Source organism: Chelonia mydas, chromosome 3 (genome assembly GCF_015237465.2).
Source record: "Chelonia mydas isolate rCheMyd1 chromosome 3, rCheMyd1.pri.v2, whole genome shotgun sequence".
Taxonomy (NCBI): domain Eukaryota; kingdom Metazoa; phylum Chordata; order Testudines; family Cheloniidae; genus Chelonia; species Chelonia mydas.
In genome coordinates this window covers 137,009,751-137,033,524 of record NC_057851.1, presented here as the reverse complement: position 1 = coordinate 137,033,524, position 23,774 = coordinate 137,009,751, and the positions used below count along the sequence as shown (strand labels likewise).

General features: G+C 43.6%; 1 protein-coding gene across 3 annotated transcripts in view; it reads left to right on the top strand.

Moving 5' to 3' along the window:
- The window catches only part of SMYD3 (SET and MYND domain containing 3), a 633,600-nt gene extending 616,573 nt beyond the window's left edge, over positions 1-17,027 (top strand). For 2 of the 3 annotated variants that reach the window (XM_043543386.1, XM_037895370.2), the window contains exons 8-9: positions 4,311-4,419; positions 13,792-15,931. In XM_043543386.1, coding sequence (XP_043399321.1) covers positions 4,311-4,419; positions 13,792-13,884 — 202 coding nt within the window. In that variant the 3' untranslated portion in view covers positions 13,885-15,931. Of the gene's footprint in view, positions 1-4,310; positions 4,420-13,791 lie in introns of all 3 variants that reach the window. The other variant, XM_037895368.2, reaches the window with a different exon arrangement.
- Positions 17,028-23,774: the final 6,747 nt, after the last annotated feature.

Here is a 23,774-nt window from a genome sequence, read left to right as displayed (position 1 = left end):
TTAGCCAGAGATCTTAGCCTAAGAACAGGGCCTCAGACTGTCACAATAAGAGAAAGCCCTTACACCGGCAGACAGTGATTTTGATTCTTTCTTTTATACCTCTATAACTAGCTAAGTGATAAGAATACATCTAAATTCTTAGAGTATAGGCCTTTACAGACAGGCCTGAATATCTATATCCTAACATGTGGCTGCGGCCCACATAGCACGTAAAGAGCTGCATATGCGGCCCACAATGGTAAATAGGTTGAGGACTGCTGAGGTAGTACTTCCTGCAGTGCCCAATCTCCACAGTGTTCCCTGGATATGACTCTGCCTGCCCTCCCAGTGACAACATGGCAATGCCAGCCATCAGGCTCCACTGACCAGGGTTCTAGTCCCACGGATCCTTACATCCTCTCAGTGCCCCCAAACCTCTTCATTTACAGTGTTGCCTTACCTGTTAGTTGTAGTATGGGGTTAACTTTCCTTGACACTGTCAGACTTTGGCCGGAAAGGTGGACTCGATGGAACTCTGGGCCTTTATTTCAGTTCTCAGTAAGTTTCTCTGTTCTTACTATACCTTAGGCCCAGATAAATCCATGAAAATCCTTCCTAGATTGAGGCTCTAAGATTCTTTGAGCCTTAGTGCTTTTTAAAGTATGTGTTTCTGTGTAAGGGTCTTTAGCCTCTTAGTGATGATCTTTAGATGTCAATCCCCTGGCTGGTGAATCCGTTCCTGAGTCTTAATTTTAACCACTTGTTTTGATCAGAGCAACTGTTGGGGATAATATATTGGTTCACAAATACCTGAGACATCTTCTTAGTCCTTGCCATGCGCCAGTTTTTTGTCAGTACACAGGAGTGAGGATGCCTGGAAGAAGCCAACAGTATTTTGCCTCTTCACATTTCTCCCGGAAGAGCTGCATGTTGTACAGATTCGTCTTGTAAGTTTGCCCAAAGGATGTGCCTACACAAAAGATGTTCCAATAGTTCAACCGATTTATTCCAGAAAATGATGATTAAATAGCTATTTCAAATGTTAGCACTAAGGCTTGCAAAATGTAACTAAACACATGCATAAGATCAGCACATAAATCAGCACAGTAAAACAGTTTTGTAAATATTTATGTACTCAGCGCTCTCAGTTTCACACTTGCTTCCTCTACCACCTCCTCTTAAATTTCCACTTGCGTTAGTTTATGGCTGGAAGTGTTCTTGGTTGTGTGCCTGACATATTGTTTAATTGCCTTCTGCTTCGTCTAGTATCGTATATACCATAATCCTAAATCTTCCTGGATTCCAGTTATCTTGAGAACTGGACGCAAATATCCATTTAGATACAGGGACAGATTCTATCTCAGATAAACCTTAGGAAATCTGGTCTAGCTCCACTGACATCAGTTGTTATTATTCAAGATTGGGGCCCCACTGTTCATGACATTCCACAGACACAAAGGAAGAGACAGCTCTGGCCTTGAGAAGCTTACAAGCTAGAGCCACAGTAGCGCATGAGCAAACTGCTATGCCCACACACAGCCCCGCTGAAGGCAGAGGGGCTCTGCACAGGCTCAGCAGCCTGCATGCATGCTAGACATGGCAGGATCAGGGCCTCAGAAGCCTATTATTATTATGTTATATTCATGTTTATTACAGTCGTGCCTAAAGACCAACCAAGAATAGGGCACTGTACAAACACAGAGTAGCAGACAGTCCCTGCCCTGGAGAGTTTACAGATGGATACAGGATGAGCGGAGGAGTAGAATACACTAGCAAAGTGAACCGTGTGATGGTAGCAAATGTCATGTTAGTGCCATGATTTCTTTTAGGTAGGTTTAGATAGGAGGGGATCAGATAAATTGAAAGAAAAGGGAAGGAAGGGGGGGTGAAGGAGACAGGGCAGGGGGGAAAGAGGATAGGAGGGGCAGGCGTGGAGTGAAGCTAAGATGAGACTGAGGAAAGGGGAGGGAGAGGTTTGGAGCAAACAGGCAATCAGCATAGGGCACAGGAAGTGCAGTCAAAAGTGTAGAAAGTTCTCAGAATGTCTGGAGGTCCTTTCTTTGGCTGCTTCTGCAGCAGCTCTGGCTGGTTCCTCTCTGCAGTTTTCCCCCAAGGCCACATCGGGTCCTAGTGATCCCAGAGCTCTGGGTGGTGGTCTTCCCTACACAATTCTGGATCTATGGAGTGCTGCAGGGAGAGGTGGCCCCAGCTGGGCCCCATTTTACCCCGTCCTCCAGTGTAGCAGTCATACTGACATACAGGTGGTGGGGATAGAGGCATACAATCAGATATGTACCATTTATAGGGATATTAGAAGGTTTTACTGAGGTATTGTAACTGATTGCCAGCTAACCATGTCTACCCCTTAAGTCATCGTTATTGAAGTTACTATTACTCCTCTGTAATCACACTGGAATCTGACCTACTCAGCTTCTATTACATTTTTCTGCCAGTGTAACTGGGGATGGATGTCCCCGTGCCAATAGATGTAACAACCGGAACTGAAAACTAAAAATAAACTCACTGGTTATTTTCAAGTGTTCAAACCAATTGTCTGTTCGGAGCCATGGATTCTTGAAAACTTTGACTGCCATATTCACTAGCTACTGACACTGCTACTGCTTATCTTTTTCTTCACTCTCTATCTAGTGGTTCTCAATTCCTTTTGGTCAGAGAAAAGGCCAAACAAATCATCTTGCAATCTAATGCATCCCCATAGTACTTTGTAGTTACAAAGGATGGAGATTTTGAAGGCATGGGATAATTTTTTTGGCTATTTTAAGGATGAGTTGGCTTTTGCTGCTTGAAGGGGGGCTTTCTGGGTGAAGAGGCTGTTGTTGCTGGGTCTCATCCATATTGTGCATGTGTCAGAAATACGTTACCCATGTATCTTTGTATATCTTCGTGGCAGCTTTTTGGAATCAACAGAAACTTTCTTTGTGAAAACACTTTACATGATGTTTATATTTCTGTACTTCATTTGAAATTTGTAATCAGGGAACTTTCTACTTCACTGCTATTGAAATAGATGCCTATATTTACTCAGGGTTGCATTTTCAGCATAGAGTGAAAGGGGGAGGTAATTTATCCCCCTTTCATATGGATTTTCTGTGCATTTCCTGCACATCCGACTTGTTCAAATCATTTAATTTGTTATCAGGTTATTTATTTTTAATTTCCCCAGACAATGGGCTTAATTCTCCCCTCACCTACAATGGTGTAAATCAGAAATAAATCTGCTGAAGTTAGTGGAATACCATAGATAAGGACAGGATAAGTGAAAGGAGAATCTAGTCCACCATTTTGAAAATGTTCCTACTGAATTGTAAAAGAGGACATGTCTCTTTCCAGGGATTTTATAGTCAGTGCTTCTTCCAATGATTATACTCAGAAAGAGCCTTTAAGGGTTCATTATTGGTGTAATGGAGAAAATGGATTATTTATATTGATCAGATGTGATGCTTATCCTTGCTGAATCATATGCTTTGGTCCTTAATCTTCAATGTGCATGATTAATAAAGATATGCTCTGCAATTTTGGAAATGCAGAATGGTTGCCATACAATACTGACATTTCCACAGTATACTGTGATACCATAGCATTACATGTATTCCCTGTTCTAAACACAAGAGGGCATGAATCGTGATTCTGCTTTCATCTGGCTAAACTAATGTAAGTCAGGAGTGAAATGGAGAGTTGGCCTTGTGTAAAACTGAGATAATTGAGAGCATTTGTGAGAGAGCAAATACATCCTACTTGCTCTTGATACCTTGTCCAGACAATGCCCAGCCCTGTGACTAGAAGCTTCCTGGAACATATTCTCTCCCAACTGTTTTATGGGAGGGAACTCCACAGGTAGCTCTCAAAATCAGCACACACACTGTTTTTGTCATAAGGTTCCCATGCATTTCCTCTCCTGTGGGCTTACCCTGAATGAGGAATCCAGGGTTGGGCTCCATGTTGAAACTTCCCTTTGAAAATGAAATCGCTTTGGTGGTATTGAGACTGAAAGTCTCTCTCTCTCTTTTTTTTGAACACCAAGTACAGTAAATGTGATTGTACTATCCAACAGTATTGTATGAGATAATCCCATCCCCTGTCACTTTCTAACAGGATAATGTAAAAGGTATTCCACAGAGACAGACAATAATAATTTGTTAATTCCCCTCAGTATTTCATGCTTCTCGGTAGTGCAGCTAATTTTCTCTGAGTACTTTATTAAAATTCACAATGATTTTGCAGTCCCACCCTAATAGCTCTCCACGGAGGCAGAGACTGTGAAGGTGAGAGCTGACAGAGTGACACTATATTTTTCCTCCTCTTCTCCACAGACTGTATTATTCCAGCTTTCATCCCTTGAGGGCTGTCCAGTTGATGAGAGTGGGCAAATTGCAGCATACTCAAGACATGTTTCCTCAAGCACTGGAGACCTTGAAGCAGGTCAGTGTGGACTACTGTGTTCCTCCCCTCCCATATTCTCCATGAATCCTCCATATATTCCTCCCCTTCCAGCTCTGATTGCACCTTACTCTTCTGAATACCATTCCCCAGTCTTTCTCTCGGTGCCAACTCCCCAGGCAATAACTGCGGAGCGTGGTTATGGGTCACTGTTGCTTAGTGTTTCAAGTGCAGGCTTCCTTTAATATCAGTCATTTTTAATTACTAGTCAGTAGCACAAAGGTGCCATTAATCACCCCCTAACCTTGAATGGAAAGCAGCTATTAAATCGGAGAAGGGTAAAAATATTTCAGTGCCTTATGCAGTTCTTCCCCCTTCTTCTTATTTCTGACTATGCCCTGAGTTGTTCCTTGTCGGAGTGGGTGTGAAGGGTAAAAAAGAAGGAGAAACTGGTAATGTTAAATGGCCAGATGCTCTTCTTCTCCTATGGGGGAGGAAAAGTGGGTGTAATTCCAATGGGAACTGTGGAAGGAGGATAGCAATGGTTGCTCTGCATTCCCCACCCTCCCTGCTCCCAAACAGAAGCCCTTCCCCACATTTCCACAGGTTCTGGGCTCTGTGAGTTGAGAGAGGAGCTCAATTTGTTTTAACACTTGTGTTTTCTTACAAGCCCCACTTCAAATCAGTGAGCAGCTTCTGTTAATCCCTGCTATTTTTTATCATTCCAATTCTTTCTCTCACTAGGATCTGTTTTGGCAGATGCTTCCTATCTAGTTATATTCCAGGTTTAAGCCGTCCCTGTTGTGCCTGAACTGAGTTTATATTCACTTCCTTCCACCCCAGGCTCTGCTCTGCCATTATATTACCATTATTACCATTTAAAAAATATTGAAGAAAACACACACACAGGCGGTTTGTATCTCTGCTCCACAGCAGCTTTTTGGACATTAGGTTATAAGTCATCTCCCATCCCAAGCTCCCAATAAGACTTGCTGCCCCAATGCCTCCTGGCTACTACTTTGTAATATTGATGTTGCCCATTTCAGAGTCAGGCCTGACGGAGCTACACACAGTGAGGTCCTATCCCAGTCTCTCTCCCCATCTCCGGTGTCTGACACCCTCTCCTTTTTTCCTCTGCTCATTGCCTCAGAAAGCCATCTGCTCCATCCTCTTGTCTTTTTGCTGCTAGGCTAGGACGGGCTCAGCACTGACGCCAGACAAGGCTTTCTGTTGAAATTGTATCACAAAACACAAGCGCTACACAGCACCTAATTGGTATGCTTTGCTACAAGGCCGGCTGAAGCAGCAGTTTCATTTTACACTCACTCCCGTCATGTTCTTTGTGGGACTCGCATTCATGTGAGACTTGGCGCTACCCAGAAGCTGCTACTGTGTAGCCGAGCAAGCAGAAATAGCTGATGCTGTACACAGGGGGCCTGAGTCTTCTCTCACTTACATTAGTGTAAATCTGGAGTAACTCTGCTGAAGTCAGTGGAGATACATTGTGGGAGGAGACTTGGGCCTAGAGAACATTTGCACCCCACGGCTCTGTGGAATTCTGGGAAATGTCAAGCCTTTTCATCAGCTTAAGCCATATATCAATAAGGTTATGGCTCCATCAGACCAGGGGCAAGGACATTCATTCTCACAAAGAAACAAAGCCTATTCACCATTTCCACATCCCTAGCATACACAGCCAGAGTCATGGCTTTGGATGCATATGCACAGCTCCCATTGAAGTGAATGGGAGTCCCATGCAGGTATCTGGGCATTATATTTTCCCCATGTGTGTAAGTTAGCAAATTAAAAGAAGTGATCCTCATAGCTGTCTACCCCCAAATCATCACCTTCAGTGCTGTATAATCATTTACATTGAGCTCAGACTCCTTTCCCTCCAGTACTCGTTGTACTCTTAAATGATAAATGATTCCTAAAAGCTTCTTAACTCAGTAGAAAGGAGCAATAGAAAATGTCATAGCATCAGATGATTGTTATTGAAACAAAGGAGCACAAGCTACACAGAATGAGGTGGGCTGAGGAGCGAGAATGGCCTTGCGGTTACCCTCTGACTCAGGAGATGTGGGTTCTTCGTATCTACGGTACTTCTATGGCCCCATCACCCTAGTATCTGAGCACCTCACAACCTTTAATGTGTTTATCCTCACAACACCCCAGTGAGATAGGGAAGCACTTTTATCCATTTTTACAGGTAGGGAAATGAGGCACACAGAGGTGAAGTCAGTTGCCCAGCATCACACTTGAAGGCTGTGGTAGAACAAAGAATTGAAGCCAGGTCTCCAAAGTCCCAAGCCAGTGCCCTACCCACTGAACCCTCCTTCTTTTCCGAGGGGTCTGTTTCTTGCTCTGCCACGGACTTCCTATGTGGTCTTGGGCAAGTCACTTTGCCTCCGTGCCTCAGTTCCCCACTTGTAAGACATAGAGTGAGAGACAAGCACTAAACAACAGCATGGTACAGGTGAAGATGGCAGCCACTGACAGCAATACGAGCAACATCAGGCTTAGTGTATTAATGGTCACCTGCTGATTGCCTCTGAGGACAGTGGAGCTGCACTGATGTAATGGAGAGCAGAGTTTGTCCCATTCTTCTTAACATTATGTGGTTGGATTCTGTACACCCTGAATTTCAAGATGCAGATGCACTAAGATCATTTTCAAAAAGAAAAGGAGTACTAGTGGCACCTTAGAGACTAACCAATTGATTTTATTCTCAGTTCCATGAGAATAACTGAGAGCATGCTCTGACCCAAAGTATAGATTGATATTATTTTATTTCTTTTCCATTTATCTTCTATGTTTGTTTAGCAGTGAGACAATTGAGGAACTTAAGAGCTGTCTCCTTCAATGCAGACATTGTCTGTCTATTTGTATTCCCATTACTTACCATCCATATACTACATGTGTAACTTACTATTTTATATTCCTTACAAAATTGTTTACAGATTGATTGAGGTTTAACAACTGATTATGAATGTATGTTGAATAGTTGAGAACTTCCATGTTTTTAATAATAAATTAGTATTTAATGTGATGTCTGTCCTAGCTAGTCTTAGTAAGTTAAATCCTCACTTGATAGGTTTAATTTAAATTGTGTCCAATTGTGGTTATTAAAAAAGCTGATGAGAAAGTAATCAATTCTGGTTCCTTTTCATTATTCAGCAGTGAGCCGTATGGCTGTCTGGTGCCAGCTAATATGCGTTGCCATTTCCCCTATGACATTTATAGCTTGCGAACATGCGCAGTTCACTGGTCAGGAGATGGAATGAGTCCTCAGTCCGCGTTCAGCTTTCATAGATGTTACTATAACATTCTAGTGGGTGTACATGCATCTTGCCTGGTATTAGTTTTTCTGATTCTCTTATGTTATTGTAAGAAACTAGATAGAAATGGTCATCAGGAGAATCCCCATAGAACTGGCTGAATGTATGATTCGGATGACTAAAGGAGTGTTTGGTTGTTTTAAACTATATTGCCAGTTTGGGGTCAGCTTGCCACTTTAAGATCTGCCTTCAGTAAGGGGCACAGGAGTACTTGTGGCACCTTAGAGACTAACAAATTCGTGTAGCCCACGAAAGCTTATGCACAAATAAATTTGTTAGTCTCTAAAGTGCCACAAGTACTCCTGTTCTTTTTGCAGATACAGACTAACATGGCTGCTACTCTGAAACCTTCAGTAAGGGGCGGCACATAGCAGTGTTTCTCCAGGAACTGACCAGGGAGGGAACAGGGAATCACAGAATCACAATCTCCAGCCTTGCTCCCCTCTTTCTTTCATGGGTGAGTAATCTGCTATTGATCTTCACCTTAGCTAATTACTTCCCCATCTGTGCCAGCTCAGCTGCACTGGTTGGTGTATTGAGGAAGCCAAAGCTGAGGGTCCACCCATTCCCCATGCAGCCTGCCCTCCCCTCATCCACCTGCATGAAGCTGGGGAGACCGGTAATGTAGGTAGCCTGTGAAGGGGACTAACGGGCTGCCTTGTGCTACCTTGTAAATCAGAGTAGAATGTGGCTTCTTATGCTAAATCCATCCCTGGTGTAACTCACATAAAGTCATAGAGTTATACTGGGGCTGGATTTGGCCCTTTGCAATTAGATATGTTAGAGTCCCTCCCTGTGTTCAGGAATTGCTATACTCTAGTCCTCTGTTTAATGCATTCCAACACTGAATATCATCCTTCCTGGAACGTTAGGCAGACTGATTTCAGTGTTAGTGTTAAGGAGAAGGATATGGGATAGACAGAAGGAATTGGGATCTGAGTGAGATTCACATCACTCATGTAAATCCCATGTAATTTGATTTCCACAGCCACTACTCCAGCTTGTGGGTTGACAACCCCCTCTGCATTATGTGTGCAGTGTATTAAGACCCCCCGAATACACAAATGTCATGCCCTTTCCCCTTGGCTGCCCCTATTGCTGCATTCCATGTCAGCCCACTATCAACCCCCGCCTGCACCATTTATCTCTTGTCTCCGCAGCTCCAAATTGGGGGTTAAATGATGCAAAGGACCTTGTAATGGCCCTCTCCACCATAGTGAATTTCTGGCTGTAAGAATACATTAGATCCTCCAGTAGGAAATGGCCACATTACAGGGAGGCAATACCGTACTTCTGGAATACAATCTGAAACTGGCTCATTTTAACAAAGGCAAATTAATTTCTTTTTTTATTGTTGATAGCTAGACTCTGTATTGCTCGTGATTTGAAAAAATGTGACCCCACTATGGAACTGTGGTATAGTAAAATATAGACTGTCCTTGTAGTGGAAAAGCTTTCACACAAAGTATATGCACAAGAGAACTGCCAAAAGGAGGATAAGTATTTAGAAATTTGGTCACACTGTTTAGCATACTCAGAAGAGGAGGGCGGCCCAGCTGGCAAGCCAGAATCTTTAGCCAGGTTCTTTGAATATTAACCTGATCCTGAACGGGTGATGTATGATGTAGTATATTAATGTTTTATTATAACTCTGCCTTACTAAAAAGTTTGAAAAAAATGAACACGGGAGAGTAAGATTATAGTTCAGTGAAACGTTTGCCAGCAAATAGCTGTAGCTGAGCTGCAGATTGGCTTTGAGGAGCCAGGAATGGTTCTAATAAATTGGCAGTAATGGAAGTGCACTAGTGAGCTATCAGGAGAAAAGATACCTGAAGGAGCAGCACTGTCATATTAGGGCAACGGCAGAAGTGTGTGCCTAGAGCACATGGGAAACCTCTGTCAAGGAGAGAGGTATGATTGACTTCTAGGGCACTGGTTGACCAAAGCATTAAAAACTGATTTAAATAGTAATCACCTATCACAGTTCAGGAAGGTAATTCGTCACCATTCAAAGCCTGCGCACAGCTGGACTTTGGGGAACTAAGTGGAGCAGGGGGCTGGAATTCATCTTCCATCCCATGGCTGTTCCATAAGGCTGCAGCACCGTTCCTTCTCGGCTTTTACTCTATCCTTGGGGCTTGGGTAATGGCCACTGCCCCATCATTCCATGGTTTTGTGACACTTGAGGCCAGATGGCATGTGGCCTTTAACTGGCTGCACAAGGCAGGTTGGGGCAGTGAATGGCTGGGCAAAGTTCAGTTTTTGCATTTACCTGAGCACAGGAACTACTTGCTTCTGGGACCTGTTGGGGCAGTTATCACCCCTTAAAAGGCCTGGAAGAAGGACTAGGGTCTCACCCAGCTCACTTACCCTGGAGGACAGAGCACACAGCATCCCACTAACAGGTGGCACTACGTGGTTCGCTTCCCTGTGAACCATGGATCTCTTCCTGAGGAGGTGCAGCTCTGTGAGCAGACACTCAGTGTGTAACTGGTCCTGTCCCCGGCATCCTAGCCATGCCATTCTATTCAATGCAGAGTCCCTGCTGCCTGGATGTTTTGCTTATGAGTCCCCTGTTACAGCACTAACCTGTCCCTCCACTCTAGTGTGCCCATCACTATAAATGAGTGGGATCAGTTTCTTCACTATAACCCCAGTAGCTGAGGTAGTGGCATGATGTTTATAAACATGCAAATAAGAAAATTTTTATACTCACTGTGGTGACACATTATCCAGATGCTGAGCTGTGTCCTTTTCTAGCATAACCCAGCATCATTATTACCGTTTGGTAAGTGGAAGAGAAAGCGGGGTAAACCCTCTCACCCCAGTTGCCATGCAACACCTGAGAAATCCCCCTTTATATAAACAGATTTTTGTTTTAGACCCTGCTTCCATTCTGTGTTAGTAACAGTAGCTGTGATTATTGTAAAATGAGGCTGAATCTAAAGGCTTTTGTTCTTCCTTTACCCTGTGTAACAAGCATTTGTTTTAATCAAGACACACAGGCGAAACAAAAATAATTTCTCCGGTACACTGGCCTTCACATTGTACCACATCAGTGCAATGCAGTTTGCTTTCTTCTTTCATCATGATGGAGTGATGCGTCAATACATTTGCATATGGATACATGCATCTTTGATGTTCAGCACCTCGTCCTGTCCCAGTGAAAATCAGACACAAATGAATGTGCTGTGCTTTCATTTGCATTCACAGAGGCACATTCATACCAATCGTCTAATGGGTTTTTATATTCTTGAGGGAGAAACTGTGTGGCTGATGACACCATGCCCTGTGTTGCAGCGGTACGATTACTGTAGTTCTTCATAATTAGATTTATTCCTTAAACTGAGAGGGAGACCACAAGATCCAGCCTCATCTCTGTTACTTACTGTGGGAAGTCTGAAAAGCTTAAGAGAACAGGCTAGTGTTCCGAAAGCAAAAACTGCATTTGCCTTTCTGAGCTTCAGCTTGGTAGAAAGTGTTTTACACTGCGTGAAAATCACCCCAGGATAGCAGGCCTGCACAAGGCCCTCAGCACCACTTAAGCCCTCCAGTGGCTCCAGGATTAGGGTTTAAGATGTCATTGATAAACTTGCCATTGATTTTAATGGAACCAGGATAGGACCCTTAATGCAGGGTTTAATTGGAGCCCTCTGCAATAAGGTGATGTTCACCCTGGAAAGAGAAAATGAGAGAGACCAGATGCAATATTTGCCATCGTAACGGTAAGGTGTCTGGGAGGGAAGAGAAGTGTTATGTTCATTAGTGGTGACCAGAGCTGGGCGAATCACTGATTTTTTTAGTTTGCTGGCAGTTTCAAATCAAGGGGGAAGAAAGGTGGTTTGGGTTGAACCAAAACGCCGAACAAAAAGTTGCAAATTGAAAACGTCCATTTTGGATTAAATGAAACGGGTCGTTTGACCCAAAATGTTTTGTTTCTGGGCATTTTTAAAGGGCTCAATTCATAAAATGGCCAGGAGACGCTGCCTATGTTGTAATGTTTAGCCCCATCGTTAGGAACTCAGCAGGGGAATGGGAGATATAGGTTTGAATCTCCACTCTGGAGCAGGGATTGGAACCTAGGTTTCGCTCTTTCCAGGTGGGTACCCTAACCTCCCCACTCTAGAGACCATCGTGCTTGTTCCCAATGACTGCTCCGGTATGTTATACAAAGAGGAGCCGTTTCATCCCACCAGATTATGTATATTATTTCAATTCCAAATAAGGTTCATAGAATATCAGGGTTGAAAGGGACCTCAGGAGGTCACCTAGTCCAACCCCCTGCTCAAAGCAGGACCAATCCCCAACTAAATCATCCCAGCCAGGGCTTTGTCAAGCCTGACCTTAAAAAACTCTAAGGAAGGAGATTCCACCACCTCCCTAGGTAACGCATTCCAGTGCTTCACCACCCTCCTAGTGAAAAAGTTTTTCCTAATATCCAACCTAAACCTCCCCCACTGCAACTTGAGACCATTACTCCTTGTTCTGTCATCTGCTACCACTGAGAACAGTCTAGATCCATCCTCTTTGGAACCCCCTTTCAGGTAGTTGAAAGCAGCTATCAAATCCCCCCTCATTCTTCTCTTCCGCAGACTAAACAATCCCAGTTCCCTCAGCCTCTCCTCATGTGTCATGTGTTCCAGTCCCCTACTCATTTTTGTTGCCCTCTGCTGGACTCTCTCCAATTTTTCCACATCCTTCTTGTAGTGTGGGGCCCAAAAGTGGACACAGTACTCCAGATGAGGCCTCGCCAATATTGAATGGAGGCGAACGATCACATCCCTCGATTTGCTGGCAATGCTCCTACTTATACATCCCAAAATGCCATTGGCCTTCTTGGCAACAAGGGCACACTGTTGACTCATATCCAGCTTCTTGTCCACTGTAACCAGTAAGTCCTTTTCTGCAGGACTGCTGCCTAGCCATTCGGTCCCTAGTCTGTAGCGATGCATGGGATTCTTCCGTCCTAAGTGCAGGACTCTGCACTTGTCCTTGTTGAACCTCATCAGATTTCTTTTGGCCAAATCCTCTAATTTGTCTAGGTCCCTCTGTATCCTATCCCTACTCTCCAGCGTATCTACCTCTCCTCCCAGTTTAGTGTCATCTGCAAACTTGCTGAGAGTGCAATCCACGCCATCCTCCAGATCATTAATGAAGATATTGAACAAAACTGGCCCCAGGACTGGCCCTTGGGGCACTCCACTTGATACCAGATGCCAACTAGACATGGAGCCATTGATCACTACCCGTTGAGCCCGACAATCTAGCCATCTTTCTATCCACCTTATAGTCCATTCATCCAGCCCATACTTCTCTAACTTGCTGGCAAGAATACTGTGGGTTTCCGAACACTGTTTAAGAAAAGATTCTTCCCCAACAGCAGAATGATTGAAATCTGGTCTCTCAGACTTGAGAACCAGAGCAGGAATCTATCAGAAGCAGTATGAATGAATCGGGAAATGTCTTATGAGATGTAATGGCCTTGGTGTGACTTAAGATGGGGGCATTTCAGGAATTTCTAAGGCAGGGAATCACCAGCACAATAGAAAGGGAGCAGCAGAGTAGGTGGCATTGGCAAGTCCACATGTAGACTGTGTTCCCTAGAACAGTGACTCTCAACCTTTCCAGACGACTGTACCAATTTCAGGAGCCTGATTTGTCTTGCGTACTCCCAAGTTTCACCTCACTTAAAAACTATTTGCTTACAAAATGAGACATAAAAATAAAAAAGTGTCACAGCTTGCTATTAATGAAAAATTGCTTCCTTTCTCATTTTTACAATATAATTATAAATCAATTGGAATATGAATATTGTACTCACATTTCAATGTATAGTTTATAGAGTGGTATAAACAAGTCGTTGTCTGTATAAAATTTCAGTTTGCACTGACTTCACTAGTGCTTTTTATCTAGCTTGTCATAAAACTAGGCCAATATCTAGATGAGTTGATGTACTCCCTGGAAGACCTCTGCATGCCCCAGGTTGAAAATCACTGCCCTAAAGTAAAGCTGCAGGTGTGAACTTGAAGGTAAGAAATGGTGAACTAACCTGTCCCTTTTCTTCTCTCTTCTCAAGGCTTATAACATTATGAAAGTAACACATGGAGCAGATCACAGCCTGGTGCAAGACCTGATGAAACTTAAGGAACAGTGTGAAGCTGGCATGTGAGCACAGTGAGGATGATCTCAGACTGGAAAACTAACATTCAGGGGAGAAGGAAAACAAATCTTTTTTGTATTGACATTCTTTGACCTGAGCCAAAGCCCTCTGAATTCATTGGAATGACTCCCATTGAGTTTGGTAGGCTTTGGATCAGGCCCTATTTCCTTTGCTAAAATGTTTAATGCTTATTAGCTTTGCTGTTCTACGATGTAATTTTCCTCACTGAATTCAAATGTGGAGAAATACAGGCCATTTTGAGAGAGAGTCTACTCTCTGGGAAGCAAATAAGTCTTAGCAATTGATGTTCAAGTTACACGTTGGTAATAAAAAACATACCTGTATACAGAATGCTGCTGTGCACAAATCAGCATCTTCTTTGGCTGTTTATGAGGGGTTTAAATGGTCCCTCTCTATGTTTATTTTTTAATAAATGGGCCTGAAATAAAAGCCCAGGTTCAAATGGCTCTGGACATAGGAAGAGTTTGAAATCTAAAGTCAGACCCAGCCAGTACTTGTCTCACCATTCTGTTGGTTTCCTTCTCACACTCTAAACTGAGTTCTTCTTTCCAGGCTGCTCTTTATGTGTAGAATGGCCTCTGAATCCCAGCTTGCCAAATCACCACCGTCCTCCGTGCTTATTCAAATCCCTCCTTAAGGCTGTTTTTTTTCTGCCATGCCCACGATTTGTGAATTCATAATAACAGAGTAAATATGTAGTTACGGATCCTCATCTGTTGTAAATCCATGTAGCACCATTTAAGTCAATGGCTAATTGACTATGCAAGTTTATACCAGCTGAGAATCTGGCCCCAGATACATAATCAACAGATATATAAAAAACATAAATTATTCCCTCCTCTTGATTTCCCAGCACATCCTGTCTCTGAAGGCCTGATTCAAAGCCCATGGAAGTCAATGGAAAGTCTCCTGATGAGCGGAGTGAGTTTACCCTCTAGATTGTAAGCTCTTCAAGGCAGTACCTCTCTTTAGTTTGTGTCTTGAACGGGGCCCAGCACATGTATAGCACTTCCCGATAATATAACAATATCTATATTTTACAAATGTCTCCTGTCTTTATAATGGACTAAACTGAAGCATTGGATCAGAACATGGCTACATTTAAAAATGTTTGAAATTCTGGTCTGAATTTTGCCCCCATCTCTGTTTTCTTTCATCATTATGGTTGTGGGGTTCCTCAGTTCCAACTGCTTTAAAAATTACCTCAGAGACCTCTCCAGATCAGTGATCCTTTTGCCTTCTGCTCTAGGTCCACATACACAGCTTTTAAGGGCTGTGCATGAAACTCCTTCAAGATCTGTGGCTGTGATACATGGTCAGTTACAGACCAAGGCAGAGCAAGAAGACTGTGGATTATCAATTTGCTGCCAGGCCGATTTATATATGGCCAGGGAAAATGAGGAGCACTGATCAAACTCACTGATAGTGCAGGAGCCATGCATTTTCAATGTGGGAAGGGAAGGAAGGAAAGGACCAATGTAATCCCACTCCTAGCAGCAGCCAGTAGGGAGGCAGGTGAGGGAGAGAAAGGCCCTTTCCCTTTCAACAGCCAGTAGTGGCTGGGATCAGGGGAGTCAGGAAAACAGAAGAGACCACTCCCTGCCAGTAGAGAACCAAGCAAAGGAAAACCTTTCCCTCCTTTCCATGTAAAAGAGAGGGAGGTGGAAAAGAGCTGAGGAGACGCTCTTCTCTGTGCCTTATAAAGTTACTGCAACCCCTCATTCTCCTAGATTGGAATTAATTGGACACACCTGATCTGAGCTGAGAGTGACTTTGCAAAAATCTCTCTGACTCTCTATGCAGGGTTCCAGCACCAGACATCAGATTGATCCAACAGACGAGCCCTGCATTCTCACACAGGGTCCCAGATTCTGAATATAAGACACTCTGTCGGGTCATCACAATGTTTTGGTATGGTGTGTGACAGGATCAGGCCAGATGGCTACAGGAGAGTGATAGAAGGCAGATATATTAGCCCCAGGTTAAGTAGGTCCCTTTTCCCTGGGTAAGATAACAGGGAAGGTTCCAGAACAATCAGGAACTTTCTGGAAACAATTAAGGCAGACAGGCTGATTAGAACACATGCAGCCAATCAAGAAGCTGCTAGAATCAATTAAGACAGGCAGGCTAATCAGGCACCTGGCTTTAAAAAGGAGCTCACTTCAGTTTGTGGTGTGCCTGCGAGGAGCTGGGAGCAAGAGGCGCGAGGAGCTGGGAGCGAGAAGGTGTATGACTGGAAGACTGAGAAGTACAAGCATTATTGGACATCAGGAGGAAGGTCCTGTGGTAAGAATAAAGAAGGTGTTGGGAGGAGGCCATGGGGAAGTATTCCAGGGAGTTGTAGTTGTCACACAGCTGTTACAGGAGCCACTGTAGACAGCTGCAATCCACAGGGCCCTGGGCTGGAACCCAGAGTAGAGGGTGGGCCCGGGTTCCCCCCATCCCTCCCACTCCCTACCTGATACCGGAGGAGTTGACCTGGACTGTGGGTTCCACCGGAGGGGAAGGTCTCTGGCTTGTTCCCCGATCCACTAGGTGGATCAGCAGAGACTGCGGGGATTGTTCTTCTTCCTTTTCCGTATGCTGGCCAGTGGTGAGCTAACTGAGTGATCGGCAGATTTGAGCCATGAAAGTGGCCAAACTGAGGGCTGCCGTGAACCTCTGAGGCGAGCAAATCCGCCAATAAACGCAGGACGCACCGAGGCAGAGGAGGAACTTTGTCACAGGTGGCTCTTTACAAAGTCATTCTATGATGAAGTGGCTTTTCTTAAAGGTTGAGCTGTACTGCCTTAGACCATAACTTCCAATTCAGACCTTGTGTGAGGTCAATGCAGTTACATTATGGAGAAACTTCACCCACTATCTCCATTTTTCTCTCACCAGTTGTATGTTCTTGTCTGTGGGTGGGGTTAAGAACAGATACAGCTTCCTGGATTTCAGTGGAGTTGCACCTGCTTACACTAAGCCTGAATTTGAACTTTTTGATGTAGAGGTTAATAGGTTTCCGCTCGTGTTTCTGTTAGATATATTAGCTACTTGAGGACCTCTTGTGTTAACTGTTAACAATGTATTTAATTTCTAGAATAAACTGAGAAGTTTAACATCAAGGTAATTAAATACATCCAATGCGTACATAGTAGCTCTCTTCTTTTTTCTTTCAGACCAAGGGTAAACATTTTCAAAAGCACGTAAGTCCCATTTTCAAAAGTGATTTAGGCACTTAGTCCACATTCCATTGTTTTGATTGACATTTAGGCTTCTAAATACCCATGTCACTTTTGAAAATGGGACTTAGGAGCCCAAGTCATTAAGGTGCTTTAGAAAATGTTACCTTAGGTCTTTTCTGTAAGTCTGTCCTATCTAACGTTATGGGTCAAATCTGTCCCGTGCAAAGATCTGCTCAGAATGCAGAACAGTTTCTCAGGCTGATTCTCAAGCTGTCCTTGCCCAGATGTAAATTAGAGCAGACGGGGGCTACTCTAACTTACTAGAGCTGGCTATGGTCCCTAAAGGAGCATATGCCAGCTGTAAACTGGCAGAGTGGAGATGTATTATGCCCTGCCTTAATACATCATTTCCTTCCCTGTAACACCTCCTAGGCTGGGGGTTGGCAACTCTACCAGCTTTATACCAGCTGAGAATTCACAGCCTGGCAGGTGCAACAAGATTCTGTCCCCTTTGCACAACTCAGGCAGGACAAAGGGACCAGAGAGTCTGGCCCTATACATTTTGCTTTTCTGACGAATCACTAATTGTAAGCATACTTCAATACACTTATTTCCCATTTCTTTAAGCAGCAACTACACTCCTTCCCTCCACCCATCCAAAATTATCTGCTGGTATGGTTGCACGTCAGTGTGCAGAGAGTCATTTAGGACATAAGGATGGTGCTGAATTAAGAGATCATTTCACATAGCGCTCACTGGGGGGAGAAGAGCATTTCTTGGAGAGCACGCATTCCATTTTCCCCAAGCTCGTCAGCAAGTCAGCTGTTATTGCCAGTGCTGCTGACTTTAATTTTTAACACAGAAACAAATGTTAACAAAGCCAAATATTTACGAGGAGCATTTAAACTGAAATAATTTCAAGGCTTTGAAAACATCACTTAAGGTGTGTCATTCCTCACCAATAATTTATTGTGGCTACTGTAGATGTGACTGTCATTTAATTAATCTATAGTCGTAAAGTCAGGTTTTTCACACCAGTAACCTGGCACCATTAATTACTATGAGGTGAGAACACATTTAAAGTGAACATGAACACTCTGGGCATAATTTATAGGCATGGCACATGACTGCCAACGTTGGGAAAGTTCGCCTGTCAAGACGTTTGAATTTGTTCCAAAGTATGAAGCATCCACTTGCCCGGCAGTAATATTCAAAATGCAGAGCATTTCTGGAGTGCAAAGCAGGACACGAGGCCACAGGCCAAGTTGCTTCAGCCTCCCAAGAAGTGCAATAATCCCCACAGAAATTCATAGCTTCGTGGGGTTTTATTACTATGATGAACAGGAAATTATATGCGGGAAAGGTCAGCCCCAGGCATTTATGGGGATTAGTGACAGAGCAAGGGCATCACTGACAGCCAATCAGAAAAGTCCAGATGTACCCGGAGTTCAAGACCTATTTCATGGTTGTAAAGGGACACTGCCATGTTAAAAAGCACAGGGTGTTATATAAAAATGAGCCTTATCTGTGTTGCTAACACTTTATACGTGTAAAACTGAAAGGCTTGTGAGAATCTTAGGGGTGAGCCGGCTATGTCTTATATAGTATGTGCTGGGTGAGTGCATTCCAGCTGTGATGCATTCACACTCATGTGCATTCTGCATATGCACCAACACTCCCCATCTGTGTTCCAAGCCACTCCCATGCACCCTGGGACCACAACCAGGCACGTGGGCATGTTTGATATTGTGGAGTGGCATGGACTGGGGGGAGACCGCATTAGGCTGAATCTGTCACAGCAAAATGGCTAAGGAATAGGCTAAAAAAGTATTATGCTTACTGTGGAGCAGGCACGAAGGCATACACTCCAGCACATGTGGGCCTAAACTAGAGCCCACTGAAAGCAATGGGAAGATGCCCATTGACTTTAATAGGTTTTGAATCAGGCCCTAGGATCAGGATGACATCAGTACTCCTATAGAGTCTATGCTCCATGCATTGTTCCAGCCACACTTCCTTAGTGCAGGAATGTAGTCAGTGCTTTTCATTCCTTATTGTTTGTATAATGCTTACATGTCTCTCAGGTTGGACAATGAAAATAGCCCAGTTTTATGTGTTTTATAGTCAGTTGCTGAGCAATTTCACTTTGAAGTTCACATGCACAGCACTAGAGTTACTAGCAAAGCAAGGCAAGGCATGTTGTTGCTGTTGTTTTTCTTTCGCAGTTTCAATTCCAACCTATTTTCTTCAAACATATTTTCTGGCATATGAGTTTTCAGAGAGCTTGGAAAATTAGAAGGTGCAGTAACTTAAGTGAGCTAAAAAGATGCTGGCCAACAATTGAAATTTAAAATCAAGATAACTTAAAATCATTTGTAACTCAAAAACAGTTTGCATTTCCTTCAGTCTGCGGTGAACCTGCTAAACAGGGGGACTACAACTCCCATCAGCCCCCTCCCCACTGTATTTCCCTTTCCCCAGGTTAGGTAGGAGGAAGGACCGTCCTTTACGCAGGAAGTGACTGGGCAGTCTTGGGAAGGAGCAGGTGCATGGCTACCCAGGAGCTGCAGGAAGCTGGAAGCAGAGAGGAATCCCCAGGAACTATCTGCAGAGTCCTGCATGGCACAGGCCGTGACTGTCAGACGTCCCACCTAGGTGCAGGTTTGTGTTGGGGCTTCTGGGGCAGGGAGCCAGTGCAGAGGGATCCCAATGAGAGACACTGGCTAAGCGTGGCCTGGAAACCTGGAAACTCCTTGACTGACTAGAGACTGGACTGCAGAAGGTGCTCTAGGGATTAGGCTTGAAGAGCCCTTACTCAGTTGAACAGCCTCAGGGGCCCAAACAAGAACCGCTATTGCACACTTTGAACTCTAACCGTTGAAGCCACAGTATCTAGGCTGTTTGCAACCATTTATTTTCCTGCCAGGCCTAGTAAAAGACCCTTTTCCATAGCTATGTGTGTGGTTACTGGGACTCAGCAGGGCTGGTGAGGCCTATGAGGCCCAGCTGCTGAAGCACCGACAGTGCTTGCCTCTGAGTTGCGATACAGCTGGTACCTTAGGCCTTTGGTGTACGCCAGCCTGAGCAGCTGTAATAATCACACATCTCTGTAGAAACCACCTTCTTTGACTTCAGAGTAAATGTGGCAATTTTCTGGCTAAGTCAATTTTCCAAGCCAAAGCTATTGGGGGATAGAGGGCTTCATGAAGGAAGCAGATTGAAGTGTGGAGAGCCTGCTTCCTTACTTTAATACCTAAGGTACTTCAGAATCTTTTCAAAAACCATGAAAATATTTCTAGTCACTTTAAGGTTTAAAACTAAATGTAGGGTTAAATTTTGACTTGGCAGCATTCCTTAAGTTAATGCTTGAGCGGTGATATTAGAGTTAAGGGAGTATAAAGTCACTGGAACTGATTTTTTGGAAGGTTGCATAGCACCAGCACATAGGAAAAAAATATGGGTGTGTTACTGCTTTGCCAAAGTGATCGACTGCAATTGAGGGAAATTTCTAACGGTCAGAAGATGATTTATACTTTAAAATGTGTTGCTTTTTAAAGTCCAGTGCAGTGCATTTGATCCGGGTCCTCAGTTGGGTCAGCTCCGCTGATGGAGCAGTGTTATTCTTATTTTAAAAAATAGCTTGAGAGACCCAAATGGAGCACCACAACTCTGAGCAATTGATACTGGAATTTAAATGTGATGCCTGATGTTGTCTGCAGCTTGGGCACTTGTACAGTATTTAATGATTGTGAATTGGTTTTTGCTAGCAAACCTTTCCCAGTGTTCTGCCCATTGTTTACTTCAGGCAGCTTCTCTGTTGTATGATGCACCTTAGAGACTAACCAATTTATTTGAGCATAAGCTTTCGTGAGCTACAGCTCACTTCATCTTATGCTCAAATAAATTGGTTAGTCTCTAAGGTGCCACAAGTACTCCTTTTCTTTTTGCGAATACAGACTAACACGGCTGTTACTCTGAAACCTGTTCTATGATGGATGTTTTTAAAAAAGCCAACTTCATTTAAACATGTTGATGCTTTTATACATTGCTTAGTTGTAAAGCCATTCACAAAATACAAAGGGTATTTCCCTCTGCCGTTTATTTGGATGAGTTTCTCATCAGTGGAACGTTCTGAATGAGCACAGTCCAGTTTTTATGGAAGTTGTGCCCAATAAGAGGATTTATACTGGATTCCAAAATAATTTTCCCCCTGTACATGGGAAGGAAGAGGTGGCCTTCTGGTTAAGGCATAGAATGTGGAATTCTGGGGCAAATCACTTGGGGTTAGATTGTGAATGGCTCCAGATGCATGCACAACGGGGCCCAGAAGGTAGTTCTAGTCACTGCTGATTCTTGGGAACGCTTCCCTTCATTGCCAAAGAAGGAAAAAATAACGAAACAAGATTTGGCTATAGATATGTTTAGAACCTATATGTAATCTAAAAACTTATTGATCTTGAGAGCTCAGAGAACTATTTGCAGGAAATTAATGTACCTATTGAATGTAGCCAGTTTTTCCAGTGAAAAACATCTCTGAAGAGATGACAATTTCCACAAATGTTTTAATTGTTTGCATTTGCATATTTTGTGCTAACATGTGGCATCCTATTGGCTGGACACAGACTGCAATGTCAGGTTTCAGAGTAGCAGCCGTGTTAGTCTGTATTCGCAAAAAGAAAAGGAGTACTTGTGGCACCTTAGAGACTAACAAATTTATTTGAGCATAAGCTTTCATGAGCTACAGCTCACTTCGTTGGATGCATTCAGTGGAAAATACAGTGGGGAGATTTATATACACAGAGAACATGAAACGATTGGTGTTACCATACACACTGTAAGGAGAGTGATCACTTAAGATGAGCTAATACCAGCAGGAGAGCTGGGGGCGGGGGAAGAAAACCTTTTGTAGTGATAATCAAGGTGGGCCATTTCCAGCGGTTGACAGGAACGTCTGAGGAACAGTGGTGTGGCGGGGGGGGGTGTGTGAATAAACATGCGGAAATAGTTTTACTTTGTGTAATGACCCATCCACTCCCAGTCTCTATTCAAGCCTAAGTTAACTGTATCCAGTTTGCAAATTAATTCCAATTCAGCAGTCTCGTTGGAGTCTGTTTTTGAAGTTTTTTTGTTGAAGAATTGCCAGTTTTAGGTCTGTAATCGAGTGACCAGAGAGATTGAAGTGTTCTCCAACTGGTTTTTGAATGTTATAATTCTTGACGTCTGATTTGTGTCCATTTATTGCAATGTGTATCGCTTTGAAAACTCAGTAGTCACAATTTGATATTCAGGGTGCTTTGACTGGACACACATAAAAGATGGAATGTTTGTGTTTCGTGGCTGTGTGAGCATAATGCTTAGACAGCAGACTTCTAGTGAAAACCTTCAATTAGAAATGTGAAATTCACTCCCCATTACTACTCCACAAAATCCACCATCAGGAGTTTAGGAATTTTCACTGACAGTAAGGTAGAGATCTTAGACCTCAGAATGCTTTACAAAGGAGAGTATCATTACCCTTGACTTTAGAGATCATGAAAATGAGGCACAAAGAGATGAACTGGCTTACTCAACTGATCACCCGTACTGTGATTAGAACCTAGCTCTCTGAACTACCAGTCCAGTGCCTTGTTCATTGGACCACAAAAAGGCCCAGAGCATCTGGACTAGCATCAGCAGCATGCTGGCCAATGCACTCTGGGAATATAAGACCATCTGAATTAGTTACACAAGCATGATTAGGAAGATTTGTCACTGAGCAAAATAACTATTAGAAACTGGTCATAGGAAGGCACAAGGCTTCTGGGAAGGGCAAAACCGTGGGTGGCTGCCATGGTAATTTACCAAGTACCAAACGTTGCATATGGATGTAAACCATGTACAGAGTCTGATTACAGAATGAATTGAAAGCTGTAATTATATACAGGGACCTAAGCTATATCCTAGTCAACACACATTCACTGGCTGTGGGATGAGTGAGATCACTTCATAGGTGTTTTTGCAGCTCTAATTAGAAGCATTATGTGATTTTTTTATTTTATTTTTTTTATAATTGTCTGCACCACTAAATTCTGGTTCCTGTGGATCAGAGTTGAGACACATTAATGGCGCACTGTATAGATTCCTGAGCTGCCCTGGCCTATGCTGTGCCTGCTCTGTGGAAAGAGGGCTTCATTCTCTAAGGATGTCATTTCAACAAACCCCACAGATCACAACTAAACGCCCAACACTCAGGCTGTAGCCAAGCCCAGCAGTACTCAGGTCATTTGGCTCACTCTGAGCCCACACTAGACCAAGCCATTCCGCTTTTGTGTCTCATTGGGGAGGCAGAATTGCAACTCCTTTGCCTTTGATGGGATGCTGAAGCCTCACGCTTGACTCATCCTCCTCTGACATTCAGGTTCCTTCGCTAAGGTGCCTGAATGAGGAATACCTTGGTTTAATAGGCTATACCTGCAGTTCAGACTGTCTTGTGAGAGGAAATACACAGGAAGTTAAGAAAAGAATATTGGTCAAACAAAATGATACTAAGCTTGTCACCGCAAAAAGCACCACTCAGCAGGCCCCATGCCCCATTGACGGGATGTGGGTTAAGCCAGAGGAACTCCTTTCCCAGCAGAAAGGCCTTTTGCCAGTATCAAGTCTCAGACGTGCACTTGGGCACCACATCATTTCAGGCCAAACCCAGGTTAATCAAGTTTGAAATCCATTTGT